This window comes from Falco peregrinus, chromosome 1 (assembly GCF_023634155.1).
Source record: "Falco peregrinus isolate bFalPer1 chromosome 1, bFalPer1.pri, whole genome shotgun sequence".
NCBI classification, from domain to species: domain Eukaryota; kingdom Metazoa; phylum Chordata; class Aves; order Falconiformes; family Falconidae; genus Falco; species Falco peregrinus.
This window is the reverse complement of record NC_073721.1, coordinates 120,766,507-120,780,926: the sequence shown is the minus strand read 5'-3', so window position 1 is coordinate 120,780,926 and position 14,420 is coordinate 120,766,507. Positions and strand designations below refer to the sequence as shown.

The following is a 14,420-nucleotide window of genomic DNA, read 5'->3' as shown; positions in this document are numbered from 1 at the left end:
TCAAGAGTCAGAAGATACGAGAAGAAAGTAACGCTCTGGAATTCAGCCTGCAGCTCACTTCAGGGACTGACAGCGCAGAAGAGGACACACAACCACTGGGATAAACAGGACCAGTGGCTTCTCATGGAGTCATTTTGCCAGAGCTTGTCTTTCACTTAAAGCTTAAATCAGCAGGACTACTGCCAGAAAAACGTCAGGAAGGCCAGAGTCCTGCACTTCCAGCTGTGTCCCATAGCACCTAAGACCTCACGTGTAACACTGAATTAGCTCAATCCACTCAGCCCAGGAAGGGCACTTACAAAAAGGACTAATTTCAGGAAGTTAGCAGGTTCACTAAAGTAGCCTACTAAAGACAATCCAGTCCATTTTGCACAGACCTGAATGTTAAGGTCATCAGCTGGGAGCAAACTGAATTACACAAAGGTGCAGAAGCTGGCCCAATGAACCAGCTCTACACTTCAACTACTGACGTGCTTACAGGAGAACAATTCCTGGACTAATCAGGGGTTTTCTCCACCTGCATGGGATTTCTGTATTTGTTTTCTGAACTGTCTCACGCTCAGCACTGACCTCCTGATCTCAGCATCAGTAAATCCTTCCACAGTATCTTTTCTAACACTCCGAGGACGCCCCCTGCGCTTTGGTCTCTTCTCATCATCAGTATCGTCCGTCTCACTTTCTGATGCAGATGACCTCTGAAGCCTTCTCTTAGTTTCTGCATCTGATTCACTGTCATTCGTCTGAGCCTGTATGTACCAGAAAAACAGCAGTACAGTTAAAGCTGCTAATCTGCCAACCTTTTCTGTCCCTCCCATGAGCTGCCACTGTTTAATGTTCCAACTGTAAAACACCTCAGCATCTCTTCCTGAAGATGCAGGAGCCCACGTAACCAACCCAGAGAGGCTGTCTTGTAGTTTCCAGCTAGCTAAGGGTGTTAAGGTGGCCATCCTTCCCTTTACAGCCTTCTACCCAGAAGTTTCACGACTGCATTTTGATTTATTAAGGTATAAGATACACTAAAACATATTGATTACCATGGTTTTGTGCCACAGCCCCTTAGACTCTTTTGAAAATCAGGACATCTCAGAAATGAATCTGGAGTCATCTGACACGAATTACCCTTCTCGCTACCTTTAACTTAAATGTTTTCCCCCAGCTCATCCCAGAGCACAGTTCATAACCCCTTAAAGTCCCATATCCCAGAAGAGTTTCCTTGCACAGTCTGCTTTCTGTTGGATTGGGGTAGATCCAATCACCTAAAAGAAGAATTTGGAAAGACACCATCTCTTCTGCCTGCAAAAGCCACATTTAGGCAAAAGCATTCCAGGCAGCTAGAGCACCCAAGGAAAAGAAACAGCCAGAAAACGGCATACAGTGGAGTAAAATCTGCACTATACAGTTGGAAAACTTGCCCTGTGCTCACTACAGGTTCTCTGCATTTTTTCTGCTAAGACAAGATGATTCATACCAAACCCAACGCGGGCCCTCACACTGCATTACCAGCTAGGGGGCCCGATGCGTTATGCCAACAGGAGGTCAGTGTGCTACCTCTGTGCTTTACTCCTAACCAACTTCGGAGGACGGAAAGCAGCACTCAGGTGGCAGGAAGGCTTCCCCTGAGCGTTGCCTTTGCCAGCTCTTGCCTTCTGCCTCTCAGGTCCTCAAGATGGGCTGTACCTTTTTAGTCGAGCTCCGGATTCGAGGCAGCATGTAGATTTCCTCCAATTCTTTCTGCCTTTCTTCCTCCTCCACCTTTTTCCTCTGCTCCTCTGGAATGATATCATCCCAGTCCTTCTGCGACCGCTCGTCCAACTCTGTCTCTTCCTCCTCCATGGTTGCAAAGTTGGCCACCTTTTATAAGCAAAGGAACAGTTTTTAGAAATTCCCTCCCCTGGCAGGCATACCTCAGAGCTGTCTGCTACGCTTCAACTCCGTCCACATAGGAATTCTGCCAACATTTCTATAACTACTTAATAATTGATCCCTATGTCACTACATTCCTGGTTTCTTGCCACATCTTTGGGCTAAGAGCCTTTGAGGAAGTACGTGCAGTTTAATAAGTACTGCTGAGCCTCTGTAAGTTATTGGGTTTGTTTCCAAATTTGGTAAATTCCGCATTTTATTCACAGCCTTCAAAACCACCTTAAGTGAAATGAAATTAATACTTACATATTTTGCCAGCTACCAAACCCAGACAATCCCTCAGCATACAGCTTTGTACAAGTCACCTCTTACCGAGCCTGATCTGCCCTGTCTGTTACTAACTTCACCGCCACGGCAAGATGTGCAGAGCCACATTCCTGCACCCATCCACACAGCTGCGGGTCCGTACCTTAAACTGAGAAAGAAGCTCGTCAGTAGCACTGGTGGACACCTCATTCTCTCGTGTTTCAGCCAGACGTAAAATCTCATCAATGTCCATCTCCTACCAGTCAGAAAGAGTGATGAAGTGGAGGGTGCCGAGCACAGCAGGAAATAGGAGACTTTGAGGACAGATTTGTTGAGTGCAATAGCTAAACACACACTGTGCTGATGCGAGCTAAATGAAAGTGCAAATATCTGCAAGGTGTCATCACCGGGAGCAAGGATGAGCTATCTCAAGTGCCACAAACGAGTATAAGTAAGGGTGATGGGACAGGAGATAAGGAACATCAAGGCTGAGCAGCAGGGAAAATTTCCAGACAGTGAGATATGTTAACTGTGGACTGTTTCCCTTGGGGGAAACTCTGCTACTCAGGCCATTAAGAGAATTGGTCAAAGCACTCAATACTAAACTGTCAAGTAATGCTGCACTGAGGCAGGGGAGAGCAAGCTATTTAACTTCACTGTGCCGACTCCTGCGCCTCTGTGAACAAGCAAAAAAGGATCCTGAAGAAGTGCTCCGAGGAGGCAGGGAGAGAAGTTTTCAACAGGCTGTGCTGTAACTAGCTAATGAATCCTTAGGAGCCAAGAGATTCTCTCAGCAGCCATTACTATTTAAGCTCTGACAACAAGGCTCTCCTCCACCCCCTGATCCCCCAAGGCCAAGAGCTCTCTTTCTTCAGCTTCTCCAGACTCGGATGTGCCCTGTTCACCAACCTGCTCTCATGCACAGGGCAAGCACAAAGAGGAAGCAGACACACACGATCCCCCATGCAGACCTGCAAAGGACTACAAGCAGCTGTGCAATTTCAGTTTCAAACTACCTGAGGCTCTGACTCTTCCCCTTCAAGCTCCTTGAAGAGATCTTCAGCTCCAAACTTCAGAATAGCTGTCAGCTCCTCTTTGTTGAAAGGATTGGAGCTGCAAGAACAAGTGAGAAAGAAAATGTGGTTTGAGCTGTTAAGTCAGCACTGCTACAGCACAAGACCGTACCAAAGTTTTCCCTAATTAAAGCAAGGAGCAAGTTTTCTATGCAGCACTCTGGAAAGCTTTTCTGTTCATCTTTCCTGCTCTAGCACAGGCAGCTACTGTAAAGGGAACCACCTCCATCTACTGGAGGGAAACAGGGAGAGTCTGAGGTCACCGTCAATGGCAGCTGTTCCACAGCCACCACCAGGTTCCCTCAGACCAGGATAACCTCTGGCAGGAAGACAGAAGGAAAAACAAGTAATGTATTAAAACTAGGTTTTTATTTCTGATCACCTTTATCCTATGTGTCCAGATTAATGCTTGCATGAGCCAAATCCATGACAATGGCCATTATTTATTAGCCTTATGCCCTGTACCCAATCAAATAAATATTGGGAAATACCAGCAGGTGAAGCTGGTTATGCCACATGCTGTACCAGACATCCCTGCCTCCTGTCACAATCACTTACTTTGATCGTCCAGAGTTGTTGTCCAGAACAGTCCGGCCAGTGGTGTCCATACGCTGGATCACCAAGTGATCCAGCACCATTTTCTTCTTGGCCCTCTCAATGATTTCCTCCTCTACTGTACCCTTTGTGACCAGGCGGTAAATATTAACCTGAAGGGCAAAAAAAGACCAGAGCTATTTCTGGACCTAAACACGCTCTGTCGACACGGCAATGCATCCCTCAGCTGTTTCCTCAGCAGACTGGTCTGCTGACATCTCTTCATGTTCTATATGTGGTGTTTTAGAAGAAAAACAAGCACATTCTTTTTAAATCTCAGGGGAACCAGTTAAAAATCACAGATCCTGTAGCGTGTCTACGGACAGAGTAAAAATCTGCTGAAACAATCAGTCTAAAACCAAACTATCATAAAACTTTTCACTTCTCTAATAAGACCCTAGTAAAAACGGATGTTTACTTTCTAAGCTTTTGAGGGCCAGAAAGAATAGAGTGCGCTAGGCTGAGAAGTTTGGTTCGGTTCTTGGTTTTGAACCTTCCCAGAACCCAAAGCCAACAGAAAGACCTGGCATCTGGTAAATTTGGGTTGACTTTTTGTCTCATGGCTTTTAAATGAGCTTCCCTTGGGTTGGCAGCACTCTCTGGAGTCAGGACTGGGGGCAAAAAGACCATGTTTTCAGAAGCTCTGGTGAGGTGGGAGGCCCATTTAGATGCACACACTGAGGCCACCAGGAAAACAATTCAGGTAACTCTTCTGACCTGCTTCTTTTGTCCAATCCGGTGAGCCCGAGCCTGAGCCTGAAGATCATTTTGGGGGTTCCAGTCCGAGTCAAAGATAACAACAGTATCAGCAGAGGCCAGATTAATTCCCAGCCCTCCAGCTCGCGTTGACAACAAGAAACAGAAGTCCTGGAGGGGGGAAAAACAAGGCATCCGTGAGTTAGCCAGCCACTGTGGCTGTAAAATAGCAATGGTGACTTCAAAGCTATGCAAGGCAATGGAGGGAGGGCTCTGTCGCTTCTTAAGAAAACAGAAAAAGGATTTCCTTCCCACACACCCTGCTCATGCAGGCTGAGCACCACTGGCACAAGGCGAGGCAGTGCTGGAAGTGGTGAAAGGTGTGCTATTCCAGGAAGGGCCTGGCATCCATCATTATGGATGCAAACAGCTCAGAGCAAGGGCACCCCGGAGTCCCTTTTGAAGGTCAGACCATGCTGCCCACCAGACTCCTACAAAGGCAGCAGGCAAACACATGCTTTTTGTTGCCCGAGGCCTGCTGGGACCGAGATCAGCCACTAAACAGACTGTTTGGGTAGGGCACGGGGTGCCAGGTTAGAGCTCAGATGCCCGAGCCCCCATGAATGCCCCCAAGAGAGAGGAGAGGGGAAAGGGCAGCTTCTTTGGGCATTCTTGCTCCTTTCCCACCCACACAGCTGTCTCCTCCTCACTTTTATTTGCTCATTTTCTCACAACCATGAAGCATCTAACTATATCTATCTCCTGTGTCAGCCCAGAATCCCCCTCCAGTCCGGGCTTGTGGAATGAGGAAAGGTATTTCTCACGGCTGGGCTGACTGTGGCACAAAACAAGTGTCTCGCACCAGTCACCGTGAGTCAGCAAGCCCAGACGAGAGGTCTGAGGTGCCCTCTCCTATTACACTGGAGACTTTCACATCCAACACCAGACTCCACTGCCTGCCAACACTTAAAATCTCCTTTTTGCCTCTGCCATTTCATATCCAAAACCAGCTTCAGACTGGTGGAATCATTTAGCAACCACCTCATTCTCCAGGCCATGGGGAGAGAATTGTTAAATTCTGGCTCTTCCCAGCCTCTTCAGGACTTTCTGGAGACGTGACCTGCAGCCCTGTTCTTTGGATGTAGGAGATTTAAAATAAGCAATATGGCTAGCTGCAAAAACTGCTATATCTGTGTCTTTAAAAGTATCTGGGGTCCTGTAAAAAGAAATGAACTGAACTAATCCCCTCTTGGCAGTCACAACCTGCGACTGAGTCATAAACACCCGCCACTCGGGCAGCCCACCCAGACCCTCCTGAGGCAGGACAGCCCCAGCCGTGGTACCTCAGAGCCGTCAGCGTTGAAGTGGTCCAGAGCCTGCTTTCGGATCTCCCCTTTGATCGAGCCGTCCAAGCGCTGGAAAAATCAACGATGATAAAAGAAAGAAGGTAAAGGAGCCTTGAGAAACCGCTGCGCTCAAGTTCTGGGAGCCCTACAGCCCCCTTCCCTGCCTGCAGCATTTAATCATTAAAAATAGCCACCAATTAAAAATAACTGCACTGCCTTAGCCCACCGTGTGGCAAGGGTAGGAGCAGGGTATGCTCAGGCAACAGCCACACAGAGTGACGCTGCAGCTCCCGTTACAGGCTCCCAGCCAGGGTCTCTGCGCTGGCTATCCTATCCTCTGGGTTTATCACAGGACACAGCCCAAAGCAGGGGCCTGTCAGAGGCAGCATTTTGCAGAGAAACTGAAATTTCACTGAAACAAAAGGACTTCCCAGTTCCCTCCAGTATATTTCAGTCAGTGCGACTTGTAATCCCAGCAAGCAATCTCTGGGAAGCTGTGACTCCCGCCGCCCTTGGCATTTTCTCAAGTTTTCAAGTGAACCCCGCTTTTCCACGCTGATGTTTCTCACCTGAAAAGGGTAGTGTTTGATAGTCAGGTACTCTGCCAAGATGTCCAGCATCCTCACCATCTGGGAGAAGATCAGCACTCTGTTGCCTCTCTCCCGCAGCCTGGTCAGCAGCTTGTCCAAAAGAATTAGCTTTCCACTGCTCCTGATCAGAGACTGAACAAGTAACCGTCATTTCAGCTGATGCTTTTCAATCTCACCCTTATGTCCGTTACACAGACACATGCAGAGATCTGGTTCTTTTGGGGTCATGCTTCTCCCATACATCTCTGATTAGATCATCTGGATTTACACAGCAGAGGCCACACACAAAATGAATCATGCAAGACAGATCTTACATTGCATACAACTCCCACTCTAGGTGGCCACAAAACATTGCCTACAGTGGAAGCAAAGGGCTCTAGACTCAAGTGGCTTAGCTGTGAGAACTATTTCTAATGGAAATGCCACAGAAGCTAAAGCTTCACCAGACCTCATTCTTGGTGGGAGGCCAGAAGACAGAGGAAAGTTAAGGAAAAAAGGTGGTAACCAAAGACCCACCTGCAGGGTCTCAAGGCCATTCTCTCTCTCGTTTTCCTCAGGAGGTTTAATAAGGTAGCAATGGTTGCAGCACTTTTTCAATTCCATCACAATGTTCAGGAAACCAGATGTGCTCCCTCTCGTTCCCTTTGAAAGAGCTTTGTAGTTTCGTGTCAAAATCCACCTGCAGGCAGGAAAATGAAAAGACCACATCATTTCACAGTGCAGAGTGGGCATGCTGGATTCTTGGAGGGACAAAACCTTCGGGGACACCTTGTTCAAGCATCAGTCTACTTCCCTCCCTCCATCTCTCTTTACTTCTACAGGAAACTGCTGTTACCTCACTAAAAACCCTGATCTTACTTTCCAATTGACATTATTACAGCTTAATATTAAACAGCACCACAACTTTGTGGGGAGCTTTACTCCCCCAGGAAAGACATAGCCTCTGTCCTGAAAAGCCAGCCAGCTGAATTGTATCACTCTACAAAAGCACCCCCAGTGGTCTGCAGATGCTCTTTTAGAAGAAAAGTTACCAACTATCCTACCTCAGATACCTACTGGGAAGCTCCTGGTACTACAGGTGATGGCTGCCACACTGCATTCTGAAGGACACAGTATACTGGAACACATTCCCAAGGCACACAGAAAGATGTGCCCACTTCTACTGGCGCTCCCAGGAACATAATAAATCACTCACTTGTAATACTGCTTCTGCAAAGCAGACATTTCCACCCGGAGGATCTGCTCCACTTTGGCTGGCAAAGATTTCTCCACATCCTTCTTCACTCTGCGTAGGAGAAATGGTTCCAGGACCTTGTGAAGGCTCTGGTAGCCATTCTCTCTACCTTTCCCGTGGTCCTCTTCAAAATCCTCCCAGAACTCAAACCTAGCAACAGAAACAAGGAGCAGAGAAGGGTCTGAATACCTTGTCTTATTGCACCAAACAGCAGCTATTGGATATGCTCCTACTGCACAAGACAGGAGATCACCAGTTTAATGGAAACACGGCGGAGGACAAAAGGTTCACTCTGCTCTGGCTAACTAAACAGACTGGTGGCAAAGCCAGAAGCTCTCTGTCCTTAGGTGCCTTCCTAACATCTTGTCCTTGAGCTCCACGCTGACTCCCAGGGCCCAAAATCCCAAGCTTTCCAGTATTCTGCTCCGCTGCCTCCTGCTGATGTTCACCTGGCAGCATTTTCTGAACTTTCCCCAGTGCCCTTCACTCAGCAGGGTTTTGGCAACAGTACTACGCTTTACACTGCTCTGAAGGCTCTTCTGGATCGCTGCTTCCTCCAACAGCTCCTTCGAAATGTGGAGATCTGCTCTTCTCCTCCGCTAGGGAGACCTCATCCCTATCCTTCACACTTTCTGTGATCCAAAGAATTTGGGGGACAGCTCTTTTTGGAGTCAAGTATAATTTTAGCGAGCTTTGGGGCATGCTTGTCTAAGCCTTAGCAGTGCACATAGCCCATTTTGTTTTAAAGAAAACATTTGTTACAATGCAGACACACAATCAGCTAGACAGCCCCATCCTCAAGCAATACTTCCAGAGACTGTCGTAAAATGGTTGGCGAGGGTGGCTGAACCACAGTGAAACCTCAGAGATGGTTGAGATGATTGCTTAAAACAAGTTTAGCTTTTTAGAGATGGCTCTAAGACAGCAGAGAGATTTGAAAGGCATGTATTAGGTTTCCTCATTCAATCTGCTGCCAGAAATATTCCTTGTGTTAGTCATTTAATCTCTGATTTTCCCCACCCATGTCTGTTCCCCTTTTGTTGCTCTAACTCCACTGAGTTTAATTCAAGGATTTAATTCAGGGATCTCCGCTATTATGCACTCCCTCGAGCCTAGTTAACAAACAAGAATGGACACGGAGGTATTTTCTGAAGGACCAGGAGGAGACTTACTTCTCTGGCATGATGAAATGCAGCAGGGACCAGAGCTCTTTGAGTGAATTTTGAAGTGGGGTACCGGTAATCAGCAGCCTGTGGTTGGACTTGAAATCAATCAATGTTTTATACAGCAAAGAGTCATCATTTTTCAACCGATGGGCTTCATCCACGCCTAGAAAGGCCCAGTTAATACTTCCCAAAACAGCCTGGAGGGAAAGAAGAAAAAAAAAACAGCCCCCAAGGAGACACAGGGTCAGACAAGCCCCACCACCTTGCACATGCCCCTCTCTCCATGGCCAGGAAGCAGTGCAGTGTTTGCTTTCCAGGATGTCCTGCCCCAGCCCCAGTGCTGGACCCACCACCAAAGGAGCTGGGCTCACAGAGTTTGTTGTTCACAAAATCTGGTGACCAAGGCACCCACACTAGTTTTGCCTCCCTGGAAAGGTGAAAAGTAGCCATGCTGTATAGCGCTCCTGCTGTATAGCACTCCTGCCGTATCCAACAGTCTTTCAGCAAGTATATCTACTTTAATCCACCTTCGCTTCACCCAGAAAGCAGAGTCCTCCCCCAGCCCCCTACTCTTCCCTTTTCTCCATGCTCCTGCGGCCCTGCTGTAGCACTGGAGCAGCAGCAGGAGAGCAGACAAACAAGCCTATAAAGTTAAGGTAATCTGAGTTCTGATTTTTATTTTTTTTTTTTTTTACATTAGTATTAAGCTTTTTTGTTTTCTGCTAGGACTCAGTGATGCACTGACAGGGATGATGAGCATTTCCTAAGCAGACAGATTTCTTCGAAGTGTAAAAATCCAGGTATTGTTTACACTGTGGCCAGCAGTTCAGTGTAATATTTTGTCCTCTTAACTAGCCTAAATTAAGCCAGGTAAAATCCCTGCCTGGTGTTTTACAAGTAAAAATAACACCACAACTGTGCAGTACAAGAGCGAAAACACTGTAACAGGTGTCCCACATTCCCTTTGCATTACTGGCAGCAAAAGCAAATAGTAGCTGTATGTTCTCCAGCACTACAGAGGAAAGAGGTGAAGCCCCCTAGCTAGGGCCTGGCTTCCCCCTTTGCAAGCAAAAGAAAGTCTAAAAAACATCCCTGAAGCATTACTCACCTTATCCTTCAGGAGAATCTCATACGTTGTAATAAGTGCATTGAATTTCAACCTTTTAGACTGAGAGTGGATCCACTCATATTCACGTATCTGTGAGAGGCGAGAGGAGACAAACGTTAACTTTGTTACCAAAAGAAAAGTTAGCAATCATTATTTTAATGTAGCTATAGCCAGCAACCCCAAGTCCAAAACCCTCGTGTTCAAGGTGCCATTTGATGAGCTCGGGGTGCCCAAGGAGCAGCTTGCTTTAGAGCACACATGGTTCAACTGCCCTCGCACAGGTGAAAAAATAAGGTCAAACAACTTGCTGTTGTGACATTACCCTGTCTGCCAAATGTACACATCATCTCACTATCGACACCGCAAGACTCACAACATTTGTGTGCTTTGTCACGTGAATAATTAAGCATATAGGAAGCAAGGACTTTTATACTGCTGTACTTCTTACTGCAGCACATTTCAGCCCAGCACAAGAGTGGTATTATCCAGACTCTCTGAGAGAAGCCAGTACTCCTGTGCTCACTCTAAGAGAGGAAATAAGTTAGAAAAGTAGAAAAGTCCTTGCAGCAGTGAATTACACCCGTGTGCTCAGCTACACCAGCTCCAGCCCCTGCAGTACTGCCAGTACTCTCTACCAGCCTCTCCAGCAGAACACGTCACACGTTACACAGAAGCTGTTGTTTTGCACCCAGCATTTCTACCCAACCCCACACTCTTTGCTTTCCGATTACACACCATGTTCCTGCTCATGAGGTCTCCGATGTAAACCACCACATTTATCTCAGGTGCCCACACTTCAAACTCCCTCTGCCACGAGGTGAGAGTGGACAAGGGCACCACCACCAGGAACGGGCCATAGAGCTGGTGCTGATGGAAGAGGTACGACAGGAATGATATTGTCTGAATCGTCTTGCCCAGTCCCATTTCATCAGCCAGGATCACGCTGTTGTTCCTGAGAAAGAACAGAAATGCTGCCTGAGTGCACGTTTCCCCCACTACTAATTCACTGTGCACCAGCATGAATAGCAATCCACCAGGACAGAAAGGGGGCAGTGCACAAACATTTATCTGAAGACTTTCAAGTGGATCCCAGGGACAGTCAGACTGCACATGGCACAATAACTTGCAAAAACAAAAGCAAAGGGAGAAGAGAGTGAGTGGCCTAATTTTGGATGGACGTTTCTCAAAGACTTCAACAAGTATATAAGCATGCTGAGCCAGAAACCCCTTTTTTTCAGTTAAGGCAACAGAAAATGAGGGCTGATATGTAGTAGGCTGACACCACAGTCAAGTCCAGCACGTGAACAGGCCCAGCCAGGGCAAATGCTTTTTGTTTTCACACAAGGTTTCTTAAGTTCACGCTTCAGATAGCTCCTGCTTGCGGTGTCTGCAATGCAGCTGGGTGTGTTAACATTCAAAATCCTTCAAGCTGCAGAAGGAGGCTGGGTAAAGACCTCAGGTGAAAACAAGAGGGTCATATCCTACTGGGACAAAAACCAGGAGACACAAAACGAAGACCACATACATAGCATCTGTACGTACTTGCACCACGAGTGAGCGAGCCAGTTGAGGCCCTCCAGCTGGTAATCTCGCAGCTCCAGGTTCTCCCCACCAATGTAAGGAGGCTGTTTCTTCAAGGCAACAAACCTTGGTCTCTGCTTCAATACCTGAAAAAAAGATGCTGCCGTAAGTCCGCTGATGAAAAAGACAAATTAAGTAATGAAAATTCAGCAACGAAATCTATCAATTCAGCAGATTTTCTCGGTTAAAGTCCGTCCACGTTTTCCTAGCCAGTGCTTATTGTGTGCATTTCAGATAACAGCTCCACAGTGTTACGTTCTGCCTGCTGTCCTCTGGTTCTGACGACCAGGGCCGTGAGCCTCCCCAGCAGTGCAGTAAGCTGTACATAATGCACACCAGATGGAATAAACTCTGCTTTCTTTTTTGTCCTCTTTTGGGTTTTCCATCCCTCTCCTCCACTGCATCTTTTCCCAGGTACGCTGTTATTTGATCCAACTGATATTAAAACTCTGCATTTCTGCTGCAGCTCCTTCTGAGGAGGAAGCACTTTGCAAGGGTTAATGAAGACTCCCACTCTCCGGGGGGACGGAACATTCTCACTGTGCAAGGAGTAAATCAAACTAAAAGGGGTTCACATCTCTGCCTGAAGTACAATACAAGAAAGGCAAACAACCATTCAAACACTGGTGGGAGGATAGGAAAATGGTCTCTGGCATTTGTCCTTACAAAATTACACATCCCCACCGCTCGTGTCATCACCCAGCCTGAAGAAACCCAGCAACAGGAGAGAATTAAGCAAACCTTGCAATCCCGGGTGGGAATGGTTTTGGAGTTGTTGCGGTTGTTGAAGCTGTCAATGCAGTGCTGAAATTTCTTGCTTATCAGAGCCTCATCTTCCCAGCTGCACTCGGCATAGGGCAGCCCCATCCACTTACAGAGGTATTCCGGGTCATTTGAGGATGTTTTGCGACTGTTTGCTGCAAAATATGCAAAAAAGCCCAAACCTCAGCAACTGTGGTTCTGTGGCTGCACCACAAGAGTGGTTCACAGAGGGGCAGTCCGAACCACCCATACAGCCACAAGACAGGTCTCAACCAGTAGGAAAAGTTTATAGGGACCAAAAAACACTCCTTTACCTGGGAAATCCGAATGTCCCGTGGCAGACTTGCTGGTCTTCACAGCTGTGTGTGGAGACAGAAGGGAAGGAAGGGTTTGGAGTGCCGGCAGCCAGCAGATGGAGCAGGGCAGGCAGGCTGCCTCTGCCATACACCCCACCCGTTTTTACAGGAATTGCATTGGAAATGGGTTAAATAGCTCTCCAAGCCAATCCCAAAGAAACTGGATGCTGGCACCTATGACTGACATGACTGTGGTATTACTGAAGTGCTCAGGAAGTCCCAGTTTTATTTTTAGTAGCGATCATGAAAATCTCACCCCTGTGCAGCCTTGCAGCCTAACCACATCCTCAACCACGTCACATAAAGCGGTCCTCATACAAGCCAGACCTGTACTGCTGCTTTGGATGCAAACACCTTGCATCCAAAGGGCTGAAGTCGAGGAACTTCAGCAGCAGCAACCTCAACATCCTCTTGGAAACTACCGTTATCATCCCACACTTCAGGCAAGGAGAGCGACTGATTTGTAAACGTGCATTCCTCCTGTTCAAACCCGTGGATTTCATACACTGAAATACAGTTAACACCAGGTTTCTTTCTCTGGAGATACTGAAGGACCAGGAAGAAGAGTGTGCCATACAGTCATTCTGCTGTCACTAGCTATTAAAGTTCCCACTCCTACTTCACCCCTTTACAAAAGTGTTGGGTCCACTTACCAATTACTCTCTCCACAATTTGATATTGTTTGTTGAGCTCTGAAGCTAGCTCTTGTTGGCAGTTGAAATATTCTACATCTTCAGGTGATACCTTGCCCAGCCTAGACGCAAAAACAATCCAGAACAAAAACACACTATAATGCTTCTGAGGCCACATATAGAAATTCTACTTTCCTATACGGTCCTGTCATTCAGACAAGTTACTGAAGCACACTACTGCTTATATGTTTCCTAAACTATTAACTATAAATCACTACTGAGAAGCGAACGTCACAGATGTTCATACTGTCTCCTTATTAAGTGATGCCTTATACTGCAGCAAGAATCAGCCTCAATACCAGAGTCACAGATGGAAGCTGCTACTCCAGCTTTAACACTTTGGAAACACACCATAGCTCCCCTTACAATTCCCGGGGAGGCTGGACATAAACTGATGCCAAAACTTGCACACAGATAAGCCCACAATTAGCAAGAGTCAATAAGGCTGTAAGCCCTCGTGTCACCTCCAGGGCCAAGTAAATGCGGGCACCACTTTTTTTTTTGTCAGCTACCCCAACTCTTAAGCCTGGGTTGTGGCAATATTGTGGATTTTGTGTCCCTTCCTCTCTCAAGACCACAGCACGGACATCACCTCTATGAGGGAGGATGCTCATCAGCAGGCAGAGAGAGATGTGAGCGTTGTGCCCTGAAAACAGTTGCTTTGGATGAAACGTGCTTTTCAAGAAGAAATCAAATGTTCTCAGTCATGACTCCGCAAACCTCTCCTAAAAAAGATTTTCCCAAGGCCGAATCACTGGTTGAAGTAAAGCATACCATTGCTTGATCTCCTCCTCTTTTTTCTTGAAGTTTTCCAGCTTTTTCAGGCCCTTCACTTTCTGCTGCTGCAGGGACTCTTCACTCTCCCATGTGCTATGGATGTATGACCAGCCTTTCCATTTGATCAGGTACTGAACTTCTCCCTCATCCTTTTCAGGATCAAAGTCAGCGCTCGGGTTGCCGTTGGCTTCAGTTGCATACACTGTAGTGGAAGCACCAGTGGCTGCAAAAGAAATCAGGCTGCAGTCAGTACCTTTGCTATCGTGTATTGGACAT

General features: G+C 47.0%; 1 protein-coding gene across 21 annotated transcripts in view; it reads right to left on the bottom strand.

Moving 5' to 3' along the window:
- The window catches only part of CHD2 (chromodomain helicase DNA binding protein 2), a 94,779-nt gene that overhangs the window by 11,433 nt on the left and 68,926 nt on the right, over positions 1 to 14,420 (bottom strand). For all 21 annotated transcript variants that reach the window (XM_055813112.1, XM_055813100.1, XM_055813096.1 and 18 more), the window contains 18 exons: positions 14,142 to 14,367; positions 13,329 to 13,429; positions 12,634 to 12,678; positions 12,299 to 12,474; positions 11,519 to 11,643; positions 10,712 to 10,928; positions 9,977 to 10,066; positions 8,875 to 9,065; positions 7,664 to 7,852; positions 6,985 to 7,147; positions 6,448 to 6,600; positions 5,876 to 5,947; positions 4,554 to 4,703; positions 3,801 to 3,949; positions 3,186 to 3,282; positions 2,333 to 2,425; positions 1,678 to 1,851; positions 571 to 746 (listed from right to left, as the gene is read on the bottom strand). In XM_055813112.1, the coding sequence (XP_055669087.1) occupies positions 571 to 746; positions 1,678 to 1,851; positions 2,333 to 2,425; positions 3,186 to 3,282; positions 3,801 to 3,949; positions 4,554 to 4,703; positions 5,876 to 5,947; positions 6,448 to 6,600; positions 6,985 to 7,147; positions 7,664 to 7,852; positions 8,875 to 9,065; positions 9,977 to 10,066; positions 10,712 to 10,928; positions 11,519 to 11,643; positions 12,299 to 12,474; positions 12,634 to 12,678; positions 13,329 to 13,429; positions 14,142 to 14,367 (2,587 nt within the window). The remainder of the gene's footprint in view (positions 1 to 570; positions 747 to 1,677; positions 1,852 to 2,332; positions 2,426 to 3,185; positions 3,283 to 3,800; positions 3,950 to 4,553; positions 4,704 to 5,875; positions 5,948 to 6,447; positions 6,601 to 6,984; positions 7,148 to 7,663; positions 7,853 to 8,874; positions 9,066 to 9,976; positions 10,067 to 10,711; positions 10,929 to 11,518; positions 11,644 to 12,298; positions 12,475 to 12,633; positions 12,679 to 13,328; positions 13,430 to 14,141; positions 14,368 to 14,420) is intronic.